The sequence below is a fragment of the Poecilia mexicana genome, unplaced genomic scaffold, assembly GCF_051168715.1.
Source record: "Poecilia mexicana isolate PSO_F unplaced genomic scaffold, ASM5116871v1 scaffold_17, whole genome shotgun sequence".
In the NCBI taxonomy this organism is placed as follows: domain Eukaryota; kingdom Metazoa; phylum Chordata; class Actinopteri; order Cyprinodontiformes; family Poeciliidae; genus Poecilia; species Poecilia mexicana.
In genome coordinates, this window is record NW_028263386.1 from 31240448 (window position 1) to 31262207 (window position 21760).

Below are 21760 nucleotides of genomic sequence, written 5' to 3' on the forward strand. Positions count from 1 at the left end.
CCAAAAAACTATATTCCAACAAAGGCCGTGGGTGTTAACAGGTGGTTTTTGATTTGAACGCACTTCCGACTTAATTTGTTTGAAAAAATATATTATTTATTTCTTGTAAAAATAGCGACAAAATAAAATGTTTGTTTACAATGCTAAAGGTGAAAACATCCTGTTCAACATCCCATTGCACCCCCAGGGCTCTTTCAGTGGGAAGCTGGTCCCGGCTAAGATCTAGTGTCTTTACACCTGTTGCTCTATTTTCCTCTGGGATCTGAGAGAGGACAGAGCGCTCACTACACACCCATTTATTGAGCTTAAAGCCCCCCTTGGCACACACCTCAGTGAGCTGTTGATAAAGAGAAATGGCCTGCTCAACAGTCTGGACAGACCTGAGACAGTCATCTACATAAAAATTGTGTATGATTGTATTAATAATCTCTTCTGGGTTCAGATGTTTGTTGTCATCAGCAGTCTTTAAAAGTGCATATGTGGCACAACTAGGGGAAGAGACTGCACCAAAAATATGGACCAACATTCTATGCTCAACAAGCTCTTTTGTGATGTCACCGTTGGGCCACCAGAGAAAACGTAGGTAATTTACATGTTCTTCAGCAACTCTGACTTGGTGGAACATCCCTTTAATGTATGTCATAAGTGCTATTGGACCTTTCCGAAAACAAATGAGCACACCTAATAAGGTGCTAGTCAAATCTGGTCCCTGTAACAGCTCTTTGTTCAGCGATGTTCCAGCAAACGTTGCTGCACAATCATAGACAACCCGCAGTGTTTTCTTGCGGGGGTGGTAGACCCCATGATGAGGTACATACCACACCTTTCCTTCCTCATGTTCCACTTGATCTTGTGGAATGATTTCTGAATGTTCTTCCACACTGATATTATGCATAAATTGTTTGTACTCTTCAAAAAATTGCTTATCCTTCTGAAATCGTTTTAACAGACATTGCGCCCTCTCCTGGGCCACCTGTTGGCACCTGTTGGGCATTTTAACTTCAGGATTACGAAAGGGTAACTTCAGGTAATAGTGACCGTCTTTAAGCACCGCTGACTTTGACATAATGTCCATGAACTGTTTGTCTTCTACAGACATTTCAGCATGCTCATTGAACTGGTGCTCTACAAAATCCTGGTTATACTGACTGACCAGCATTTCTTCCAAACTACTTATAGAGACACGGTTCACCTGGATAGAACCAGCAACATGTCCATTTTCTTCACTACCCTGACTAAGTGGACCATTAACAACCCAACCAAGGCGTGTTAGCACAGCATAAGGCCCACTACCTTCACTGTTAACTATTTTCCAAGGTTCCAATGCTTTAGGAGCGTTTACACCAATGAGCAGCCCAATGCCAGCATCTATTGGTGTCAACTCAACACCTTTTAGATAAGACCATTTTCTTAAGTCTTCCTCTTTAGGGATATTTTCTTTAGTGACAGGAATGGATTGTTGAGTATATACATCAGGCAACTTCAAGTACTCATTTTCTTTTAAAGCAGCTACTTCCAAACCAGATAGTCTATAGCTACTTACAGGCTTTTCCTGACCCATGGTTTTTAGCATGATTTCCACTCTCTTTCCAGACGCATTTAACTGCATCATCAAAGCCTCTGTACAAAATGTTGCAGAGCTGCCTGGATCTAGAAAGGCATAAGTCTCTACAATCTTTGTCCCCTTTTCCAACTTTACTTTTACTGGGACAACTGACAGAGCACACTCATTAGACCCGGCCCCAGTGTAGCTACCAACATTCAAAGATACAAGAGCACTTGAGACTGGTGACTCTTCACCCTCAGTCTTAACTGTTTGATGCTGCTGCTCTGCTGGTTCAATATGCAGAACCATAGGGTGACTTTTATTACAGGTGAGGCATGTTAAACGCTGTGGACAGTTTTTACTTGTATGCCCCTTCTGTAAGCAGCCAAGGCATATGCCTTTACTTTTAATGAATGTCACCTTTTCTTTGTTGGTTTTCCTCTTAAAGGAGTCACACTTTTCCATGCAATGACTTCCATGACAGAATAAGCATATAGTTGTAGTCATCTTTACATCTTTATGACTAAACTGGACCTGTATGTCGTTGCTTTGTTTAGAAACTATGGCAACAGAAGTGGCAAAACTGCTGCTTTTGGTTTTAAAAGGAACCTTTGATGGTTTTAAAGCCATTTTTTCTTTTGCATTTTGACTTTCTCCAAAAACAGGATCTAATGCAGCTTTTGTTTGTTTTTCCAAAAAATCAAGAAGATCTTTAAACTTTGCTCTACAATCGTATTTTTCTGCTATGTCAACTACAATAAGTTGCCATTTGTCACGAAGTCTAAAAGGCAACTTTGAAACAAGAATCCTCATATTGGTTGAGTTTTCAAGCTCATCAATAAACCCAGCTTCATCCATTGTGTTGAAACAACTTCTAAGAAATAATGTATAAGCTCTTAAAGCAGTGGCATCATCAGATTTTAAAACTGACCAATTCAGAGCTTTGTCTATAAATGCAGATGTTATTTTTGCTCTGTTACCAAAGTTCCACTCAAGCTGTTTTTTGGCTTCTACATAAGCAGTTTGTGGACTCATGTGCATACAACTTCTCACTAAAGTTCTTGGCTGACCTGAGGTAAACTGTTCTAAATAATAAAGCCTGTCTTGCATGTTGTCTGTCTTAGTTTCTATTCCTTGCTCAAAAGCCTTAAGAAAGGATGTAAAATGCAAAGGATCGCCACTAAAAACAGGGATTTCTACAGATGGCAGGAGTGACAGTCTTTGCTGTTTTACAAGCATCTCAGTGATTTCATTCTGCTTCTTCATGATCTCTGTTAAAGCACTACTATGAACATCAACCCGAGATATTTGTCTTGGGCTTTCCCCTTCCGGTTTCACTTTAAGTGTTTCATTAATAGATGTCTCGTGGGGCATTGGCAAAGGTGCAAGAGTTGCCGATCGCTTCTGTGTTCTTGGAGCCTTTTCAGCTGTAGCAGCGGGTATAAACTCAGTAGATGCTGTGGAACCTGATGTTTCCTGGCTTGCGATGTCAGCGCTGGAACTTTTCTGTTCTTGCGCAGAGTTGTAGATTTTCATCTTTGCATCCACCTTCACCAGCTTGGTTCTCAAAGCCAATGCTTCTTTTCTTGCTTTTAACTGGAGTTCTTCCAGCTCGAGCGCATGTTTTTCTTGCAGCGCATCCGCCTCCGCTTTCAGAGCGGCTCTTTCCACCTCGGCTTCCATCAGCGCCATTGAAGCTCACGGGAACTCGAACTCCGAGCACTAGAAGCTTTACTCACTATACTGGGCGCCGTGCTGGCCGTCTTGCTGGCTGGCTTAGCTGCAGACCCAGATAGCCTTTCAAAGTTTTTGCTGATTGTTTGTTGCGCAGTCTGTGAGACGCTGTCATCCGGCTCAACGTCACGGTCATGAGATGCCGCCTTTGATTCAACATCAAACGCTGAACATACTTCGCTCTTCTGTGCATCAGGATCGCCATTCATCCAAACTTCGATCTCATCCAAGAACTCTTTAAAACTGATCAGCTTTGGTTCATACCAATCGCCATGATAGGTTTCTTTTTCATCATCGTTCAGGAGTCTTTCAACTGAAGATTGCAAGTCCATAAACTCTGCTAAATAATTATTAAAAGTCTTCATATGCTCATCTATGGAGGGTTTTGATTCTCCACCATCAATTAAAGCATGAATGTCATTTCTTTTTCTTGTCAAAACGCTGAGTTTTTAATTAAATTAAAGAGTTCCTTTTCCTTTTGAAATCCTTCATCTTGTTCATCCATTTTCAACACAAATTTTGTTTCTCTAAATCCAAAAGATAATTGTCCAAAACAAACTTTTCAATTTGCAGCTCAGCGTCTCTGCTTTCTCCAAAAAAGTATCGCATTTACTCACGAACTTTGTGCGTCTTCTCCAAGTCCATTCCATGAAGTTTCAGTCGCCCAAGTGCGATCATCCAATCTTCCAAGCTTTTCCAATATCCAAACATTCCAAAAAAGATAGTCCAAAAAATGATTTTTTGACTTAAATGTCGCGACCTTCTCGTTTCCAAAAAACTATATTCCAACAAAGGCCGTGGGTGTTAACAGGTGGTTTTTGATTTGAACGCACTTCCGACTTAATTTGTTTGAAAAAATATATTATTTATTTCTTGTAAAAATAGCGACAAAATAATTACCAAAAATGTCCTACAACTTAGTCAAAAATGAAAGTAAACTTAATATGACGTTTCAAGTACAAAAAGTGAAAAGTGAAAATGAAAGTGGTCAAAAAATCATTTACAAAACCTCCCATCCACACACCAAACATTTGCCAAACAATCGCTCCACTCAGCACACGGTGTGTTTTAATTACTTAAATTAATGGGAGGGTCTAACCAATTACCAGCATAATCAATTCAAATATACAAATTAACTACAGATTGTAGATCTAAACTTAACTTAAATTCTAAACTCCCCAAAATAGAAAACTAAATTAGTAGAAATTACAAGTTGCAAACATTACATAAATGGCCACCACATAATGTATGTAATAAAAGTCATTAATGAAGGGGAAAAAACTCAAACCAGACTTTAAGTAAGTTTAGGTTCTGGTTCGCAGAGTATGAAGTTATTTTTTCCCCCAATTATTCAATGAAAAAAAAGTGACCTCAGTTAAGTAAAATAAAATTGTTAATAAAACCCTTGGAATTGTAATGATTTACTTTTTAAAAACAAAACGTCTTGTTTAAAGAACTTTTTTTTATTTATTGAATAACTCATTTTTGTCTCGTGAACTTAAAAAGTTATTTGCCAAACAAACTTTTATTTGCACACATCGGAAATCTTTTGTTGTGATTTTAGGCCCTGCCCATGACGTCTTGTGAGAATCAGAAGCAAAACTTTGAGTCACAAACCAAAACTTAGAATAGCAAGAAAAGATTTATGATGAGCGCAAATAAGTTTGTTTTGCAAATAATTTTTTCACTTCATGAGACAAAAATGTGTGATTTTAATAAAAAAAAAGGTTTTTTTAAGCAAAACTCAGTAGGCTTTTCTCATGGTGACATGCATTAACGATTCAAATTTTACTTTTTTTTCTTCTTTCTGCCATTCCACTTTAAAGATCTGCTTTCCTGAATGGACCGTCTTCATCTCCACTGCAGTAGGAAACAGGCAGCTCTGTTTTATAGATTACAGGTTGCATCGTTTCCTTGTTTATATTTTTAATAGTGTAATTCTGTAAAGACAATATGTCTGGTGGTCTTGCTCTGATTTACATATCTTGCTAAATTGCGGGTTTGAATATTGCAATACTTTCCTATAACAAAATAGACCTGCAGAAAGAAATTACTAATAAAATATCTTACATATGCATAGTTGTATGCTCTATATAGAGATTTTTCTTAACTTTTCTTGCAAAATGACAAAATTTTGTAATTTATCATTGTTTTATTAAACTCTGAAAACTGTGTGGGTTTAATATTCTGTCCTAAAATGTGGTTAGATGTGCCCTTTTTTTCCCCCCTTTTTTTTTGAGCACCTGCCCCTTTAGTGGTCTCTGCACGGCCCTGGTCCCTTATTATTTTTGTTAAAATGGCAAAGAATAAAAAATAAATAAATCCTAATAGTGGAACTTGTTTTTATTTTTAACAAGTAATGTATTCATGCCTCAACATATCAAACATTGACAGAGGTTCTACAACAAAAACAATATTTGTCCTTAGTACTAAATGTAGCAGGTATCTTCAGTTTTACATCTCTCCGAATATGAGGTGTTCTCAGTTTTTTAACTAAAACACAGAAGCTGTCTTTACCGAATCCATTTTCAAATATGATGTAAGATCTCTTAAGCCATTTTCGCACTGCAAGGAATGGAACGGCATGGCATGGCACGGCACGGGTTCAAAGTAGGGCTGACCGTGTTTGCATTAGACCTCTTAATAATTCCTGTATGTTGGCACCCAGTGGACAGATGGTACTACAGCAATTTTGCTATTTTTAATCAATCAATCAGATTTATTTATTTCTATAGCACATTTAAGCTACAAGAAAGTTAAAAGTTCTATATATATTTAAAAGCACAAATATACTAAGTAATAGAACATACAGTGAGTCAACAATCGAAACATACAGTGTATGTGTGCGAGAAAGTTAACGTTTGTGTGAATGTGCGAGCTGCTAGTACAGTGTATGTGTGCGCGAAAGTTAACGTTTGTGTGAATGTGTGCGAGTTGTTAGTAGTGTATGTGTGCGAGATAGATAACGTTTGTGTGCGTGTGTGACATTTTAGTAGTGTGTATATGCAATCTGAGTATTTTTTAAATGTGCGTGAGTATTTTTTGAATGTGCGTGAGTTTTTTTTGAGTATGCGTGAGTTTTTGGTAGTGTGTGAGACAAAACGTAGATTTTGTTCTAAACGGCCCCTCATATAAATGGGTGTACCATAATGTCTTGAGCTGTCGCGCACGTGAATATCTTGTGCGGGCTGGCTGTTCGAAGAGCCGGCTAGCTTTACCGCAGTTTATAGCGAGGGATCACCCATTTAAAAAGTACACTACTTAAGTACTTAGTGTACTTAAAGTACACTAAGTACTACTTAAGTTTGTCCAGAAAACGTACGTTGAATTATGCTTAGTACACTTTAAGTAATGCTTAAGTACTACTTAAATACTAAAGTACACTATGCATGAAATTAGTATTTCAAAAAAGTCACATTTTAAGTAATTCTAAGTATTTAGTAATTGAGTGAGTTGAGTGATGCTGCTGGATGCAGGTAATGACAGCTAAATGATAAGCTTACTATCTAATGCTAATATATCATGTTAAGCTTGTTAAGAAGAATAGGCTAATATTGTTATCTATGTTCCATAGTGGGTAGTTCTTACTCGGTAAGTTTTTGGGACAAAGGTACTTTTAAAAGAATAGTTTTACTGCAATGTACTTTCTTCTTGTACTTGAGTAGTTATTGCTACTCTTACTTGAATGATTTTGCATTTAAAGAAAGAGATTGCAAACCTTAGATTTCTGAGCTAAAATTTATGTAAATATGAGCATAATTACACAACATTTTATACATGTCACCAGTGTTGTGTTCAAGACCACCTAACCCGAGACCAAGACAAGACCAAGACCAGAGTGTATCGAGACCGAGACAAGACCAAGACTTTTAGGGTCCGAGACCAAGTCAAGACCAAGACCGAGGAAAGTCGAGACCGAGTCAAGACCAAGACCAGCGGCCCGTGCTAGATGACACAATAAAATGTAAAATATGATCGAAATTGCTTCTCAGAATAATCTGAAAGATCCATATTCCCATAAAAACACCTAGATATTAAATACTTAATACATTTTACCAATATTAAATATTCCATTTCTGTGCTAAAATGTGTGATGGTTTCATGCCATCCCTAAAAACATAACACCCTGGGAATTTGCCCATATTGCTCATATAAGAAACCACCACTCTCTGCACCATTAAACATAGCAATTGAGGCAATGCCCTGATGGTAAATAACGCTCAACTATGAACACTGACCAAGGAGCAACAAGCAAGAAGTAACCAAACAGAAAGCGCTCATCGTGACTGTTCTCACTCTCTATCCCAGTACATGAAGCCAGGTAGTCTGACACCATGGCAGACATTACAGCTGCCACGTTGAACAAAAACAATCAAAGAGTGCATGCTCTGCGTGCTCTTTCGTTCTTGTGTTTTAGTTATTTGTTAATTTAAATATCAACGTACATAATTAAATAAAATAATGATGCAGTGTACACAGAGCATTACTAAAACAAAGAACGGGTGTTCTGTCAGGTCAGATTGTCATATGCTTAGCACGAACTCACGGTGTTCTGTCAGATCAGCATACGTTGTCAGATAGTCGTATGCTTAGCTCAGACACGCATACGCTGTCATTACCATATGATTTTGTTTAATCAGCAACATAGAATCATGACGTAGATCATCATACACTTGGTTATTAACAGTTGTATGGCATCCAGCTGCAGCCAGACCTGCTTTAAATACACTTTGAAGCCATGACAGCACATGTATATCTATCTAGTTGTCATATTATGTCATATTCTAAACAATTTAATGACTTATTTTTGTCATAACTTGTTGCGTATGCTGAACTGACAACTCCATTGACGGTCGGACTTCTTAAGGCGCATGCGCTGGCATGGTACTCACTGCATGTATGCTAGGAACATAGAATCATGACGTAGATCTGTTATTAACAGCATCCTGACTTAGCGGTTAAGTGAGTTTTACACGGGCATGTGTTGTAGCTGACTCCAGCTGCAGCCAGACCCTGCTTTAAATACACTTTGAAACCATGACAACACAAGTATATCTATATAGTTATAATTGAAAACAATTTAATGACTTATTTTCGTCATAACTTGCTGCATATGGTGAACTGACAACTCCTCTGACGGTCGGACTTCTTAATGCGCATGCGCAGGCATGGTACTCACTGCATGTATGCTATTCTGACAGTGTATGGCTATCTGATAGAACAACGGCTCTCAGTGACACTCCAGTCCTATCTAATAAGTAAAGAGCCGTGGAGAAGAATCGACTGTTTCTGAATGTCACATCACTATATTGCAGACTTTTGGACATAGCGTTGTCCTATATATGCGACAAGTCAGTCAACATCTCCGCACAATAACTCAGACAGTGAGTGACTTTTTTTCATCACAAATGCTTATGTGTCTCTGTACAGCTAGCTTTGCTAACATCACGTTAACGGAGCTCACCTTCTTTGAGCTATTTTTCTAAGTGACGAAAATAGTTAGACGTTGTCCCCACCATCTGCGAAAGCGAAGCGCTGCTGAGTTAGCTGTGGCCATCTCATTTCTTACTATTTATGCAGCGCTATTATATTACTGACAATTAGACAAACATTTTCTGCCGCTGAGAGAAAACCACTGCGCATGTCCTGGAGCGCCGCGTGTGAGTGAAAGGTGGGGAGGGGAAGAGGAAGAGGAGGAGGGGGAGAAACACGTAGTTGCTTGGATTTTAATTGGTGCGTTTTGCATCCACTGAAAACAAAGATGTTAACAAATAAACTGGACAGTATGCTGCACGTTTAGTGATATTTTCACAGTTGCGGTCTCGACTGGTTTTGAAATAAAATGCCGAGTCCTCAGAGCCCGAGACCGAGACAAGACCGAGACCAAATGCGGTCGAGTCCGAGACGAGACCGAGACCAACAGAAAATGGTCTTAAGACCGGACTCGAGACCAAGACCGATCTCGAGTACCACAACACTGCATGTCACTGTTTGCATCCTTTTTATTTATTTTGTATTAATAAACATAGTTACTTTATTTGAAAGGTTGCATAAAGGTTTGCTCACACTCGCTGGCCACTTTATTAGGTACACCTTGCTAGTACCAGACTGGACCCCCTTTTTTTCCTACAGAAATGCCTTAATACTTTGTGGCATAGATTCAACAAGATACTGGAAACATTCCTCAGAGATTGCACACCCATGAAGTGAATCTCCCATTCCACCACATCCCAAAGTTGCTCTAGGAGTTGTAGTTTTATAACTGGAGCAGTTGTAGTGTGGTCCAGAAACAAAAAAGGGGCTAAAATTGCTCTTTATTGAAGTTTTAGAAATCAGATAAAGGTTTCACAAATCACAAAAATGGTTTTAAATACTCTGGTATTTGAGCAGGATAACCTAGTTCAGGTTTGAAAATCTTTGGTGGTGTAGTTTTTGATTCGGAGCAATTCTAGTATGGTCCAGATACAAAAAAGGGCTGAAATCGCTCTTTACTGAAGCTTCACAAATCACATGGAGGCATCACAAATCACCAAGTTGCTTTTAAATATTCTGCTTTTATATCAGAATAATCCAGTCCAGGTTTGAAGAGTTTAGGTGTTGTAGTTTTTCTTACTTAGAATAGATTAAAGGTTCTGAAAGGAGTGAAAAATTAGGTGGAATCACCCTTTAACCATTTCCCAAATCGGAAGCTGCAATTGGAAACCAACTTAAGCTTCATTTTGGATTGTGAGGAGATTCACTGAGAGAACTGGAAGAATAGCGGTCTCCTTTTGAGGCTATTTTTTTTCTTTTTTTTCTTCTTTCTGTTCTATCATTGGCCTAAAATCACAACAAAAGATTTCTGATGTGTGCAAATAAAAGTTTGTTTGGCAAATAACTTTTTAAGTTCACGAGAGAAAAATGAGTTATTTAATTTAAAAAAAAATTAAACAAAAACTTTTTAATTTAAAAAAAGGAATCATTACAATTCCAAAAGTTTTGATTAGACTTTTATTTTACTTAACTCAAGTTTTTTTTTTTTTCATTGAATAATTGGGGAAAAATTGAACTTCATACTCTACGAATCAGACCCTAAACTTAAAGTCTGGGTTGAGTTTTTTCCCCTTCATTAATGACACACTTTCATTACATACATTATATCTATCATGGTAATTCAGGGTGAATTATTTTTAATTTTAAATGAATATCCTTGTTGGACTTTCATTTAAGTGCTATTCTCCTTCAAGATACATTTACCTAACGCTAGAATAAATGCAATGTACATTATGCAGCAAAGGAAATTAGAAGACATGTATCCATTATGGAGATGATAGGTTTTGGACAGGGGATGTACCCCGTATTGCATAAGCAGTACTGAAGAATGACTATCAGTATAACAATACAGGGAAGAAACTTTTTAGTTATCTTGCTTTGCTAGCAAAGTCGTTAGCTAGCAGCTAGCTAATAGCACAACAACAAGAGCCTAATGTCTGTACAGGGTTTCCCCCAGAAAACTTGCTAAGCCCGGTGGTCGGGGCGTCGAGTCGGTCCACCGCCGGTCCACCGTGTTTTTGTATTAAAATATATTAAGTTGACAGGAAATGTAAAAATATTACTTTGTAATTATATGTTACGGGAAAAGATCTCCAGTGAAATGCTATTTAAACCCACAACTAGTATTAAAACAACAAATTTGCACTTCTGTTTAATCCAAATTAAGTCAGCAGCTCCATCAGGCCCCCAGGGCTTCAGGGGCCCCATAAACACAAATATTGTAAAACAGACCACAGATATACAAATGGAACATTTGTTTATTGAGATTATCAATGCTGTTAAATTTTATTCAATTGTTTAGGCATAGATAAATGATTTTAAATTCTTTAACTAGGGCTGAAACGATTCCTCGAATGATTCGAGTACCTCGATTACTAAAATTCCTCGAGGAAAATTTACCTGCCTCGAAGCTTCGTTAATTTATGTTTTATTAGTTAGCGCACCGTGTTCCGGCCGGGACTTCATTTGCGTTGCGCGGAGCTCTCACTTCCGCCTCTGAGTTGTTGACAAAAGCTAAGTCTCAGCGGCATAAAGTCCAATCTTCAAGATTGGCCCGTGGGGATTTTATTGATTGATGATAATGCCCGACTTTTTATCGTTTTTGGGGAACCAATAAGCATCCTTAAAATGACTGGGGGATGCCTGGAGTACGGCAGCATTTCTCCTCCGGGGCTGCTGGTTGAAAGCGAACGGCGGGAAGAGCGCTGAGGTGAGCGGATAGCCTGAACAGGGCGGGCGGCTGAGTAGCTGATGCTTACCGTGTAAATGTAGCTTTACCGACGAACCGCACAATAAATTTCATATCCCGGTCTGAAGAAACGGGTGGCGGAGCGCATCGTACATGGCTGGTAGATGAGTTTCTGGGTGTGACCAGTGAAGGTGTCGTAAATATCCCGTATTGCTTCCCCCGTGTTCGTCCCCCGGTCTAACGGTTCGTCAGTCCGCTGGTCTATTTCCTCCCCTCCACCCCATGTTCGTTCATTCGCCCTCTCCTCCCACTCCAGGCGGCATTTCCCGTATTTTCAAACCCAAAGCGTGACAGGTTAGGTGGCAAGGTGAGTTTAATTAATCTATTAAACTCACTGAAGATGAATACATAAACTAAAAGCTGGATTGTAGACATTTTTTATAAGCATATTTGTGAGCCTGCCTCTTTATTAAATTCAATATAATTTCAGATTTTTCTATAACTTTTCTTCTGGTTAACTTAGAAAGTGAGCTATTATTGTTACAGGTTAGTTTTCTAAACTACAAAAAAGCAACTGTTAGGGATGCTCAAATATGAAAAATTGGACTGATATTGATATCTGATAGTAACACCGGTATTATGCCAGATTTACCAATATTTCATTTTATAATTTTTTTTATCCGATTACTCGATTAATCGTAAGAATAATCGATAGATTACTCGATTACTAAAATATTCGTTTACAACAGCCCTATCTTTAACATTTAAATACAAGATTTTAAGGAGCTGGAAAGTTTACTTTGTAAAACTTCAAAGAACAATATTCATAGTTAGATTCTTTTGTTACCATAGCAACAATCTAATGCTGTGAGTTTAATCTTTGAATTTACAAATCCAATTTAGTAAACTGCGATTATAACTTATTGCTTTTTAGGGTGACCAATTAAACTATTCCCTTCTCCCATATTTCACTAAATCTAACACAGAAGCTGTTAGAGGTGCTGATATTTTTAACAACAAAAGGGGCCCCTAAGTGAGATTCTGATCCAGGCTTCATACAGCCTTGGACCAGCCCTGCACGATGAGGTAATCTGCTGCACTACGTAGAGATGTGCAACAAATGGGAGATTTAATTCAATGCTGCTAATGTGGCTTTAGTAGCTCTTCCATTTCGTGTCTGTTGACTTTTAAATTGTCACAGAAACTATTCTGGTTGGTCGAGTTTATGGGATGAGTATCTCAGATCTCCATGCGGCCGCGCACATTAACTCTAAGTAGATGACGCATTTGATATGGTTTGATGCATCGTGTAACCGGAAAAATAATAATAAAATAGTATAAAATCAGCGTGATGCGTGACTCCGAGGAGAGCGTTAAAGCTCCTCACCAGGCTGCATGATGAGGTTAGCGCTGCTCGTTATCCACTAACGTTCCGGCCAACCGGGACCACAGACATAAGCTTTACAGGAAAGACAGACACAGAGCCACACGCTGGGCAGCGTGTTGAGATGTAAACGCCGTATATAATTGTTCGTTCACAAAGATAAATCATTCTCACCGCTCCACAACACGCCTCTGAATTCACTACAAGTTATTCACATAGAGATGCGCAACCAGAGCTAACGCAGCGGGTTTTAAACTCTTACCTAGAGTTCTCCAATGGACCATAATTCCTCACAGTAGGTTTATGTAAATATCCATACAGGTCAGCCTGAGTCCAGTTTGAGTGAAAGGAGGCGCGCGCAGTGAGTCACCTTATCTCACTGCGCAAGAGGCAATTGCGTCATGCATAATGGGCAAAAGGTCAAAGGTAACAAGGTGACCGGCTTATTATGTTGTACAAAAAAACCCCAACAAAAAACAAATAATTTTAGTTATTATGTGTCAGAAGAGGGTTTAGGAAATAATAATACTAAAAATAAAAAAATAAAAATAATTTAACCAAAAGGGCACTAGGGGGCAAGGAGCAAAAGGGGCAGTTGCTCAAGCACCCCTAGCCCCATCCCCCCTCTGCACGTGCCTGCTTCTAGCTTCCTTCGTCTTTCACATGGTACTCGACAAGGGTGTCCCCTGAGCCCCCTTTTGTTTGATATCGCCATTGAACCTCTGGCAATTATGATGAGGAACTCAGCTAATTTAACTGGTGTGCAGAGAGGTGGGCATTGTAAACAAATTGTCCCTTTACAATTTATAGATCTGGTCAACCAATCTCTCAATGCAATTGATAAAATTTTTGACGAGAATTCTGGGCACAGGAGAGCCCTCTTGTCCTGCAGGGACACACCCGGCGGGATTCACCCTGGATTTATTCATGATAACAGGATTTCTGCTGTTTGGAGCTTGTGGATTCCTGGCTTATCGACAAATTTGTGAGGGACTTGGCCGAACTAGCGAACACTCGGACTGTTGGTGTGGACAGAGAGGAGGACTCTAAAACTCACTAAGGAGTTGGAATCGATCTTGGAGAAGTTGCTAATTTCGGCTCAGTGGAACGACCAAACTAATTTGGATGATTGGGAACTGAGATGTATCGGAGAGACTTTAGGAAAGATTGAAATGTATAATCTTCCCGACCGAAGACATTCTGTTTCTGAATTGCTTTTCCCCATGTGGCCTTGGAAGGGCTGCATATTTCTAATCTCCTTGAAGATATGTAAACACATCATTCTTCCCTCCTCACCCCCTCCTGTATCCATGGAGTTCCAAAGCTGAATGCTCCTAAGGACATCATTCCTTGATAACAACACCTCTATTGGACTCTGCCAGGTTGCTCAGTAACGTTCCTTCATGGTCCTTTGACGTCACCACCTTCACTCATGTCTTTATTTTGCCCCTTTGTTTTGTCTGAATGTTGCCACCTGCCCTACTATGTCCATTCCTCTTTTTTGTTTTAGAAACGGAGTACTCCCTATTTAACCCAGAAAAGGATTATTTTAGTTTATTAGTAATATCAGAAATTGTGGAGTATGCACTATTTAGATCAATATTTTACAGCCCAGAAATTTAATCAGAATTAGAATTAGAATTAAAGCTCCGCGGAGCCTCAAGCGGCCCTCGCAGCCAAGCGCTGCTCAGGCCTACAGCCACCGCGGATGTTCCAGCACCGCCTCCCGCCAGCCACCGCCGACACTCGCACGCCGTCCTCCACGCGATCCGCTTTTATGCTTTTGGCAGCGTTACCTGGCGATGCACCCAAAATATTCAGCAGATTGGGCCATGTAGCAAGGAGATACAGCTGTTTTATTAACCCAGGGGGCGTGGTGGGGTCAAATTGCAATTAAAATTTATTGGGCTCCTTAGAGGTTCACAAGTGTCACTCATAAAAAGTCTGGTGCAAATCGGATGATGCGTGTGTCAATAAGAGACGATCGTATTCATATGGCGAGGGACAGCCATTTTGCCACGCCCCCATGGGTCAGTAGGCATTTACAGGGTTCATCATCATCTCATTTTATGTCAGTCTGCACAGGATTAAACCCATATGAATTAGAGAGTAAAAGTAACACATACAGTAGAAAAAACAGGTGACTTCCTGTCGGAAGTGGGCGGGGCTAAGGTGATGTCATCAATCGACCACCTAACTGTGATGAGGGCCGGTCTATAATGAGACATAGAAAGTCTGATGCAGCTGTGACCTCATATGTGCATGTTATCTCACTTTAATGATTTATGGTGAATAGTGAAAGTCTGGGACTTAGCCACGCCCACATGCTTTAACATACAAAAATTCCTGTGATAACTTCTGACCTTTAATGTCTCAAGTCTCTGCTGACTGAGTTTGAAGTCTGTATCTCGAAAGCTGTAGGAGGAGATAGATCAGATCCGACGTCTATGAAAAACAGTAAATGGCGGATTTTTAACCAAAATGGCCGACTTCCTGTTGGGTTTGCACCATGGCTCCAAGAGACTTTTTTGTAGGTCCAGACATTTTACACATGTGTACCAAGTTTCATACATCTAGGTTAAAGCATGGCTTGGGGCTGATTATTTTAAAAATTCTAGGGGGCGCTGTAGAGAAATTAGGCCATGCCCATCAACGACTGTTATGGATTCCTGTTTGGGGATGAATAAGGATGCATCCTAGTGAGTTTGGTGCAGCTGGGCTGAACGATGTGGAATCTAGAGCCAAACGTATGGTGGCGGCGTTCCCTCTGCTTCGCCGCGCTGCCACGGCCACGCCCTCTACTGAAAACTCTTGGCGCTTTAAAGCAAGTGAGACCAACATGTTATCTGTCATCCACCACAGAATCATCTTGATTAGGTCGAGAGAGCCATAGATGCAGCTTTACAAGTCAAAAAAAGGCACTTCCTGTTCTGAGGGGGAGGGGCTTAGATGACGTCAGACTATGACGACATAGGATCGTCAGGCATCCCACCAGGATCACTCATGTCAAGTTTGGTGCAGCTGGGCTCAAAATTGTGGAATCTGCAGCCAAACGTATGGACACGGCGTTACAGGTCAGTTCGCCACGCCGCCATGCCCACCTGCTCCATCGAACCAAACAGGGTTGTAATCCACGACACACCAACATGTTTTCTGTCTTTGGACACAGTTTCATGTTGATTAGGTCAAAGGGGTCAGATAGCGACCGTTCACAGTAAAACATGACACTTCCTGTTCTCAGGGGGCGTGGCCTAAGTGATGTCATCATTTTACCATTGGGTATTGTAGGGGACCCGATGATGATCAATCACTGATAGTTTGGTGCCTCTGTGAGTTTTTTTGTAAAAGTTATAACCGTTTTGTGTTTCGTGGCGAATCCATGAACTTTGACCCCAGGTAACCCCCCTTCAGGAAGGTCGAAAACGCAAACCTTTGATAACTTTGGATTGGCCATGCCTTATGAACGATCTGACCGAGTTTGAAGCCGATCGATCGAAATCCCTAGGACAAGTTCGAAAAAATGCGAACCCTGTAAACGTCCAAAATCGGAACTTCAATTCAAAATGGCCGACATTCTGTTATACTTGCACTATGACATTAATTGTAAATTCTGAGTGTCTTGGGGAGCTCTACAAGTGTGCCAAATTTCAAGTCTCTACGATGAAGCAAGGGAATAGGAAACGGTCTTTTGAAAGTTGCTAGGTGGCGCCCTTGAGCCGTTTCTTTTGCGATTTTTGCAACGACCATAAAATACGTAATTTTTCACCGGACTCTATGCCCCCGCCAAGTTTGGTGAGTTTTTGAATGTGATAAAGCCCCCAAAAAGCCAATTTATTTGGCACGGGAAAAATAATAAACAGCGCGATTACAATAGGCCTTCGCAGCGCTTAGCTGCTCGGGCCTAATAACTACAAACTTGGAATCCAGAAATACTTAACAGGAACAGTCACTGCTTAGTTTATATTACTTTTAACCCAGAAAAGGATATAGAATAAAGTTAGAATTGTGGAGTAGTCACTTTAACCCAGAAAAGGAATTAGATTAGTCACTCTTTAGCTTATTTTATCAGAAACTATAGGGTACTCATTATTTAGAAATGGTACTAGATACTTAGCAACCCTGCACAGGAACACTTAGTTTACATACTTTAGAACAACATTAGATTAGTTTTCTGTCCTCTTTTTTTCTTTCTTTTGGTTTGTTATTTTGTTTGCATTTCCTTTTAACTCATGTAAAGCACTTTGAATTACCTTGTTGCTGAAAATGTGCTATATAAATAAAATTACCTTACCTTATTCTGATAACCTCCTCCTTTTTCTGTCTAAACACAGTACCACAATACCTATTGCTCTAAACCAAATTGAAAAATTTGGGCAGGGATCTGGGTATAGATTGAATCTATCAAAAAGTGTTATATTCCCAATAAACGAAAAAGCACAGCAAATGACCTTCCATAGTTTCCCCTATACAGTCAGTAAAAATAGTTTTTATTATTTGGGCGTCTGTGTAACATTTGACTACAATTGCTTGTTTAACAAAAATTTAACTAAGGCACTGAATAAAGCTAAATTAGACATGGAGAAGTGGTCAAAAGCTCCCTCAGTCTCTTGTAGGAAGAATATATATCTTATATCTGTTTCAAACCATACCAGTCTTTATTCCTAAGAAGTTCTTCAAAGAATTAAACAAACACATATCTGTGTTCATCTGGAATAAAAACATCCCGAGGATTAGAACTATTGTTAGAGAGATGGAAAGAGGATGGTGGACTAATTTCCAAGTTCCTCCGTCTCATAAGCATTGGGTAGAAGATGTCATGTTCCATCTGAATCTTGTACATTTGAAACATACAGTCAGCGACTCCTTTCAACAATACAATATCACCTGCCAACCATTTTTTTGTTATGATTCATGTCCTGTCCATGCTGTGTTAAGCACTCATTCAGTTCACCTGCCACGCCTGACAGTTTGGCCACTCTCCTCTGATCTCTGACATCAACAAGGCATTTGTACCCACAGAACTGCCGCTCACTGGATATTTTCTCTTTTTGTGACCATTCTCTGTAAACCATAGAGATGGTTATGCATGAAAATCTCAGCAGATCAGCATTTTCTGAAATGCTCAGATCAGCCCGTCTGGCACCAACAACCATGCCAACCAAAGTCACTTAAATGACCACCTCCCACCCCAAGATAAACCAATGCCCCCCTGCTAAACTCCTTTGGAACCAGGGCTGGATAAAAAGCATACTTATAGTCAGAAGGAATTATTTTGTCTTTGTTTTAGCTGTATTCCAATTTTAAAGTCAGAGTGTACAATTAAACCAATAAAATAATGTAATGTTTTTTTAAGTTTTACATACCTGGTATTTTTTTAGGTCTTCCTCATTTTTCTGCTGGGATTTTCCGTTGTTGGGGTAGAGATACTTTCATCGCTCTCAGAGGACTTATGCTTATAACAGGGAGACACACTGAGGCACGGTATGTGTGTAATCTGGACTAATTTATATAGGAGTCATTCAACTGAACATCATAGCAAACAATTTTGTCTTGGACATCATCCTAGCAACATCATCCTGGCTTTTGCTGGAACCCTGCGTCACGGTTTGATCCCCAACTTGCTGGGAGAGGGTCGCAATGCCAGATACAACTGCAGGGATGCTGTGTGGTGGTGGCTACAGTGCATTCAGGTACATGATATGTGATGATCCAATTTACTGAACCTCTCAAACATTTTTAATCCAAAATGCTCAAAGGTCTATGCTTCTGTCTTCATAAATCAAGAAACAAAGGTGATTTATTTATTTTGCACGTTATAGCAGTATAAAATAAAACATGAACAAGGAATGCAAAAGACATGTTTTTGTACCACAATAATCTTAACATACTCAAAAAGGAGTAGGAAAAAATAAAAAAGTGATGATTCTGTGAAACAATTGCTTCAGACATCATTTTATAACACAAGGTTTTTGTCAGTAAGTATTGAAACAAAAAAACTCCTAAACACACTTTCATAGGATTTCTATACTCTGCGAGTAAATGTGGTAAATAACTTTAATTTGAGTGTTAATAAAGTGAATGCTCAAGAACAGGGGTGCCCAAGTCCAGTCCTCGAGAGCTACCATCCTGCAACTTTCAGATGCACTCTGCTTCAACATTCAATCAAATGAATGGCTCGTTATCAGGCCTCTGTAGAGCTGATCCTGGTCTGTTGGAGTAAGGATACTTCTAAAACTTGCAGGATGGTAGCTCTCGAGGACTGGACTTGGGCACCCCTGCTCAAGAATATATTTTTTTTAAGTTGGCTGTCTGTTTTTCTGAAGGACTATACCAATCTCGTTCCTGAGGGACATGAAATTCTGCGTTGCCCTGTCACCCGCATGTACCCCACAGATGACTGTGAGCCCTGCAAACCAGGGGAGGTGGTATGTACACACAGTGAAAAATTTTTTGTTCTAATTCTGGTCTCCTTGATGGCTGTCACTGTTTTACCTCCACTAGTGGTTTTATACATTGCAGTCGCACATGATGTTTAGATTCAGGTATGAAAAATCATATATTTGAGTTTGTGCCTGTGCAGGAGCAGCCATTGTATGATGTCATCCAGGAGGCACTGCAGCGCCATCTGGAGGGTATTTCTTTCAGAGAGAGAAATGCTGGACCCAAGATAGACAGGAACATGAGAGATGAAGGTAATGTAAGAGCAGTAAGACTAAAGAGATCATTTACTACAATAAAGCAGTTTTGTTTGACATCCGCACGGCTTCGAAGAGATTCTGGTCCACCATCCGGCATCTCAGGAGGGGGAAGCAGTGCAGCACCAACACTGTTTATAGTGGGGATGGTGTGCTGCTGTCTTCGACTCAGGATGTTGCGAGCCGGTGGGCAGAGTACTTTGAAGACCTCCTCAATCCCACCAACATACCTTCCATTGAGGAAACTGAGCCTGGGGACTCTGGGTCGGGCTCTCCAATCTCTGGGGATGAGGTCGCTGAGGTGGTTAAAAAGCTCATCAGTGACAGGGCCAGGGGGTGGATGAGATTCGTCCTGGGTTCCTTAAGGCTCTGGATGTTGTAGGGTTGTGTTGGCTGACGCGACTCTGCAATATTGCATGGACATCAGGGGCAGTTACCCTGGAATGGCAGACTGGGATGGTGGTCCCCCTGTTCATAAAGGGGGACCAGAGGGTGTGCTCCAATTACAGGGGGGTCACACTCTTAAGCCTCCCTGGTAAGGTCTATTAAGGGGTCCTGGAGAGGAGGTTCCATCGGATAGTCAAACCTCGGATTCAGGAAGAGCAGTGTGGTTTTTGTCCTTGTCGTGGAACACTGGACCATCTCTACACCCTCAACATGGTCCTGGAGGGTGCGTGGGATTTCACCCAACCGGTCTACATGTGTTTTGTAGACTTGGAGAAGGTGTTCGACCATGTCCATCTGGGAGCCCTGTGGGGGATTCTCCGGGAGTATGGGGTACTGGGCCCTTTGATACAGGTTGTCAGGTCCCTGTATGACCAGTGTCAGAGTCTGGTCCTCATTGCCGGCAGTAAGTCGAGTTTGTTTCCAGTGAGAGTTGGACTCCGCCAGGACTGCCCTCTGTCACTGATTGTTCATTACTTTCATGGACAGAATTTCTAGGCACAGCTGAGGTGTTGAGGGGATCCGTTTTGGTGGCCTTAGGATTGCACCTCTGCTTTTTGCAGATGATGTGGTCCTGTTGGCTTCATCAGGTCGTGATCTGCAGTTAGCAGTCAAGTGTGAAGTGGTCAGGATGGGGATAAGTGCTTCCAAGTCCGAGGCCATGGTCTAGAGTTATAAAATCAGGTTTTCAAAAAAAAAAAAAAGAGAGAGGGAGAGAGAGAAAAAGACAAGACTATTAATTTATACCCAGGTTTTCTCCGAGAGGTGGGTAGACTGTGTGAGATTATCAACCATTTAGCATAGTTAGCTTAGCTACAGACTACTGTTTGCCTCCTTTTCACTAGCATTTAATTAAGGACAAAAATTATCAACATGTTCATATATTTAACTTTTCCCTTGTACCTTTTTTTCATCTGTTGTTAAGTGGTCTTAACAACAGATGAGTCAGTCAGCAGCAGCTCTAACCCACGTCCCTCCTGACCCGTTCTCTCCTGAGTTAAATTAAAGCTGCAGTATGTAACTTTTATATAAATATTTTTTTCACATATTTTTTTAAAACTGTCATTATGTTGTGACAGTATGGTATGAGAGGTAATCTGTGAAAAATCTATTTCCTCTGCCTTCTCCCAGTGCTAGAAACAACCAGTCTGTGGCAGGAGAGTTTTAGTGCTATCAATCACAATCTCATGTGGTGCTGCTCATCCTTCCTCCCCCTCGATTTGTGCCGTGCTGCAGCTAGCATAGTACAGAGCTGTGCAGATTCAAATTGTGAATGCTCATTTTAGTTAGCATAGCTACTAATGATGGCAGATAAACGGTTTCTTGTAATGATAAGTTGCTTCTCCACCATTAGCTCATTTAGCAGTGAGTGAATGAAGTTGATTGACAGTGCTAAGAGCATCCTACTAGTTCTGATTGGTTGTTTTGGTCAGAACAGTGCATTACTTTAACCAGTAATAATAGTGCAGAAAGGAGGTGGAGGAGATTGATTGTTTTCACAGATTATCTGTCTCATAACAAACTGCTACAACATTGTGACAGTTTTGACTAATATGGAGAAAACATATTTTTATTAAAGTTATATATATTGCAGCTTGAATAAAATGCAACTACATAGCATTTTTAAGAAGTTTGGATTGTTTTATGTGTAGTTGCATGTTGCTTTTGACTGTTGCTTTTGACTCCCCAGCAATGGGGAGAGACATTTCAGTAATCTAAAACTAATAGAAAAAAAT

The 21760-nt window shown here is 40.1% G+C and overlaps 1 protein-coding gene across 4 annotated transcripts in view; it reads left to right on the forward strand.

Moving 5' to 3' along the window:
* Positions 1–21760, forward strand: part of agla (amylo-alpha-1,6-glucosidase and 4-alpha-glucanotransferase a) — a 162255-nt gene that overhangs the window by 123972 nt on the left and 16523 nt on the right. For all 4 annotated transcript variants that reach the window (XM_088015023.1, XM_088015021.1, XM_088015020.1 and 1 more), the window contains exons 25-28: positions 18264–18366; positions 18452–18575; positions 19209–19310; positions 19466–19577. In XM_088015023.1, the coding sequence (XP_087871149.1) occupies positions 18264–18366; positions 18452–18575; positions 19209–19310; positions 19466–19577 (441 nt within the window). The remainder of the gene's footprint in view (positions 1–18263; positions 18367–18451; positions 18576–19208; positions 19311–19465; positions 19578–21760) is intronic.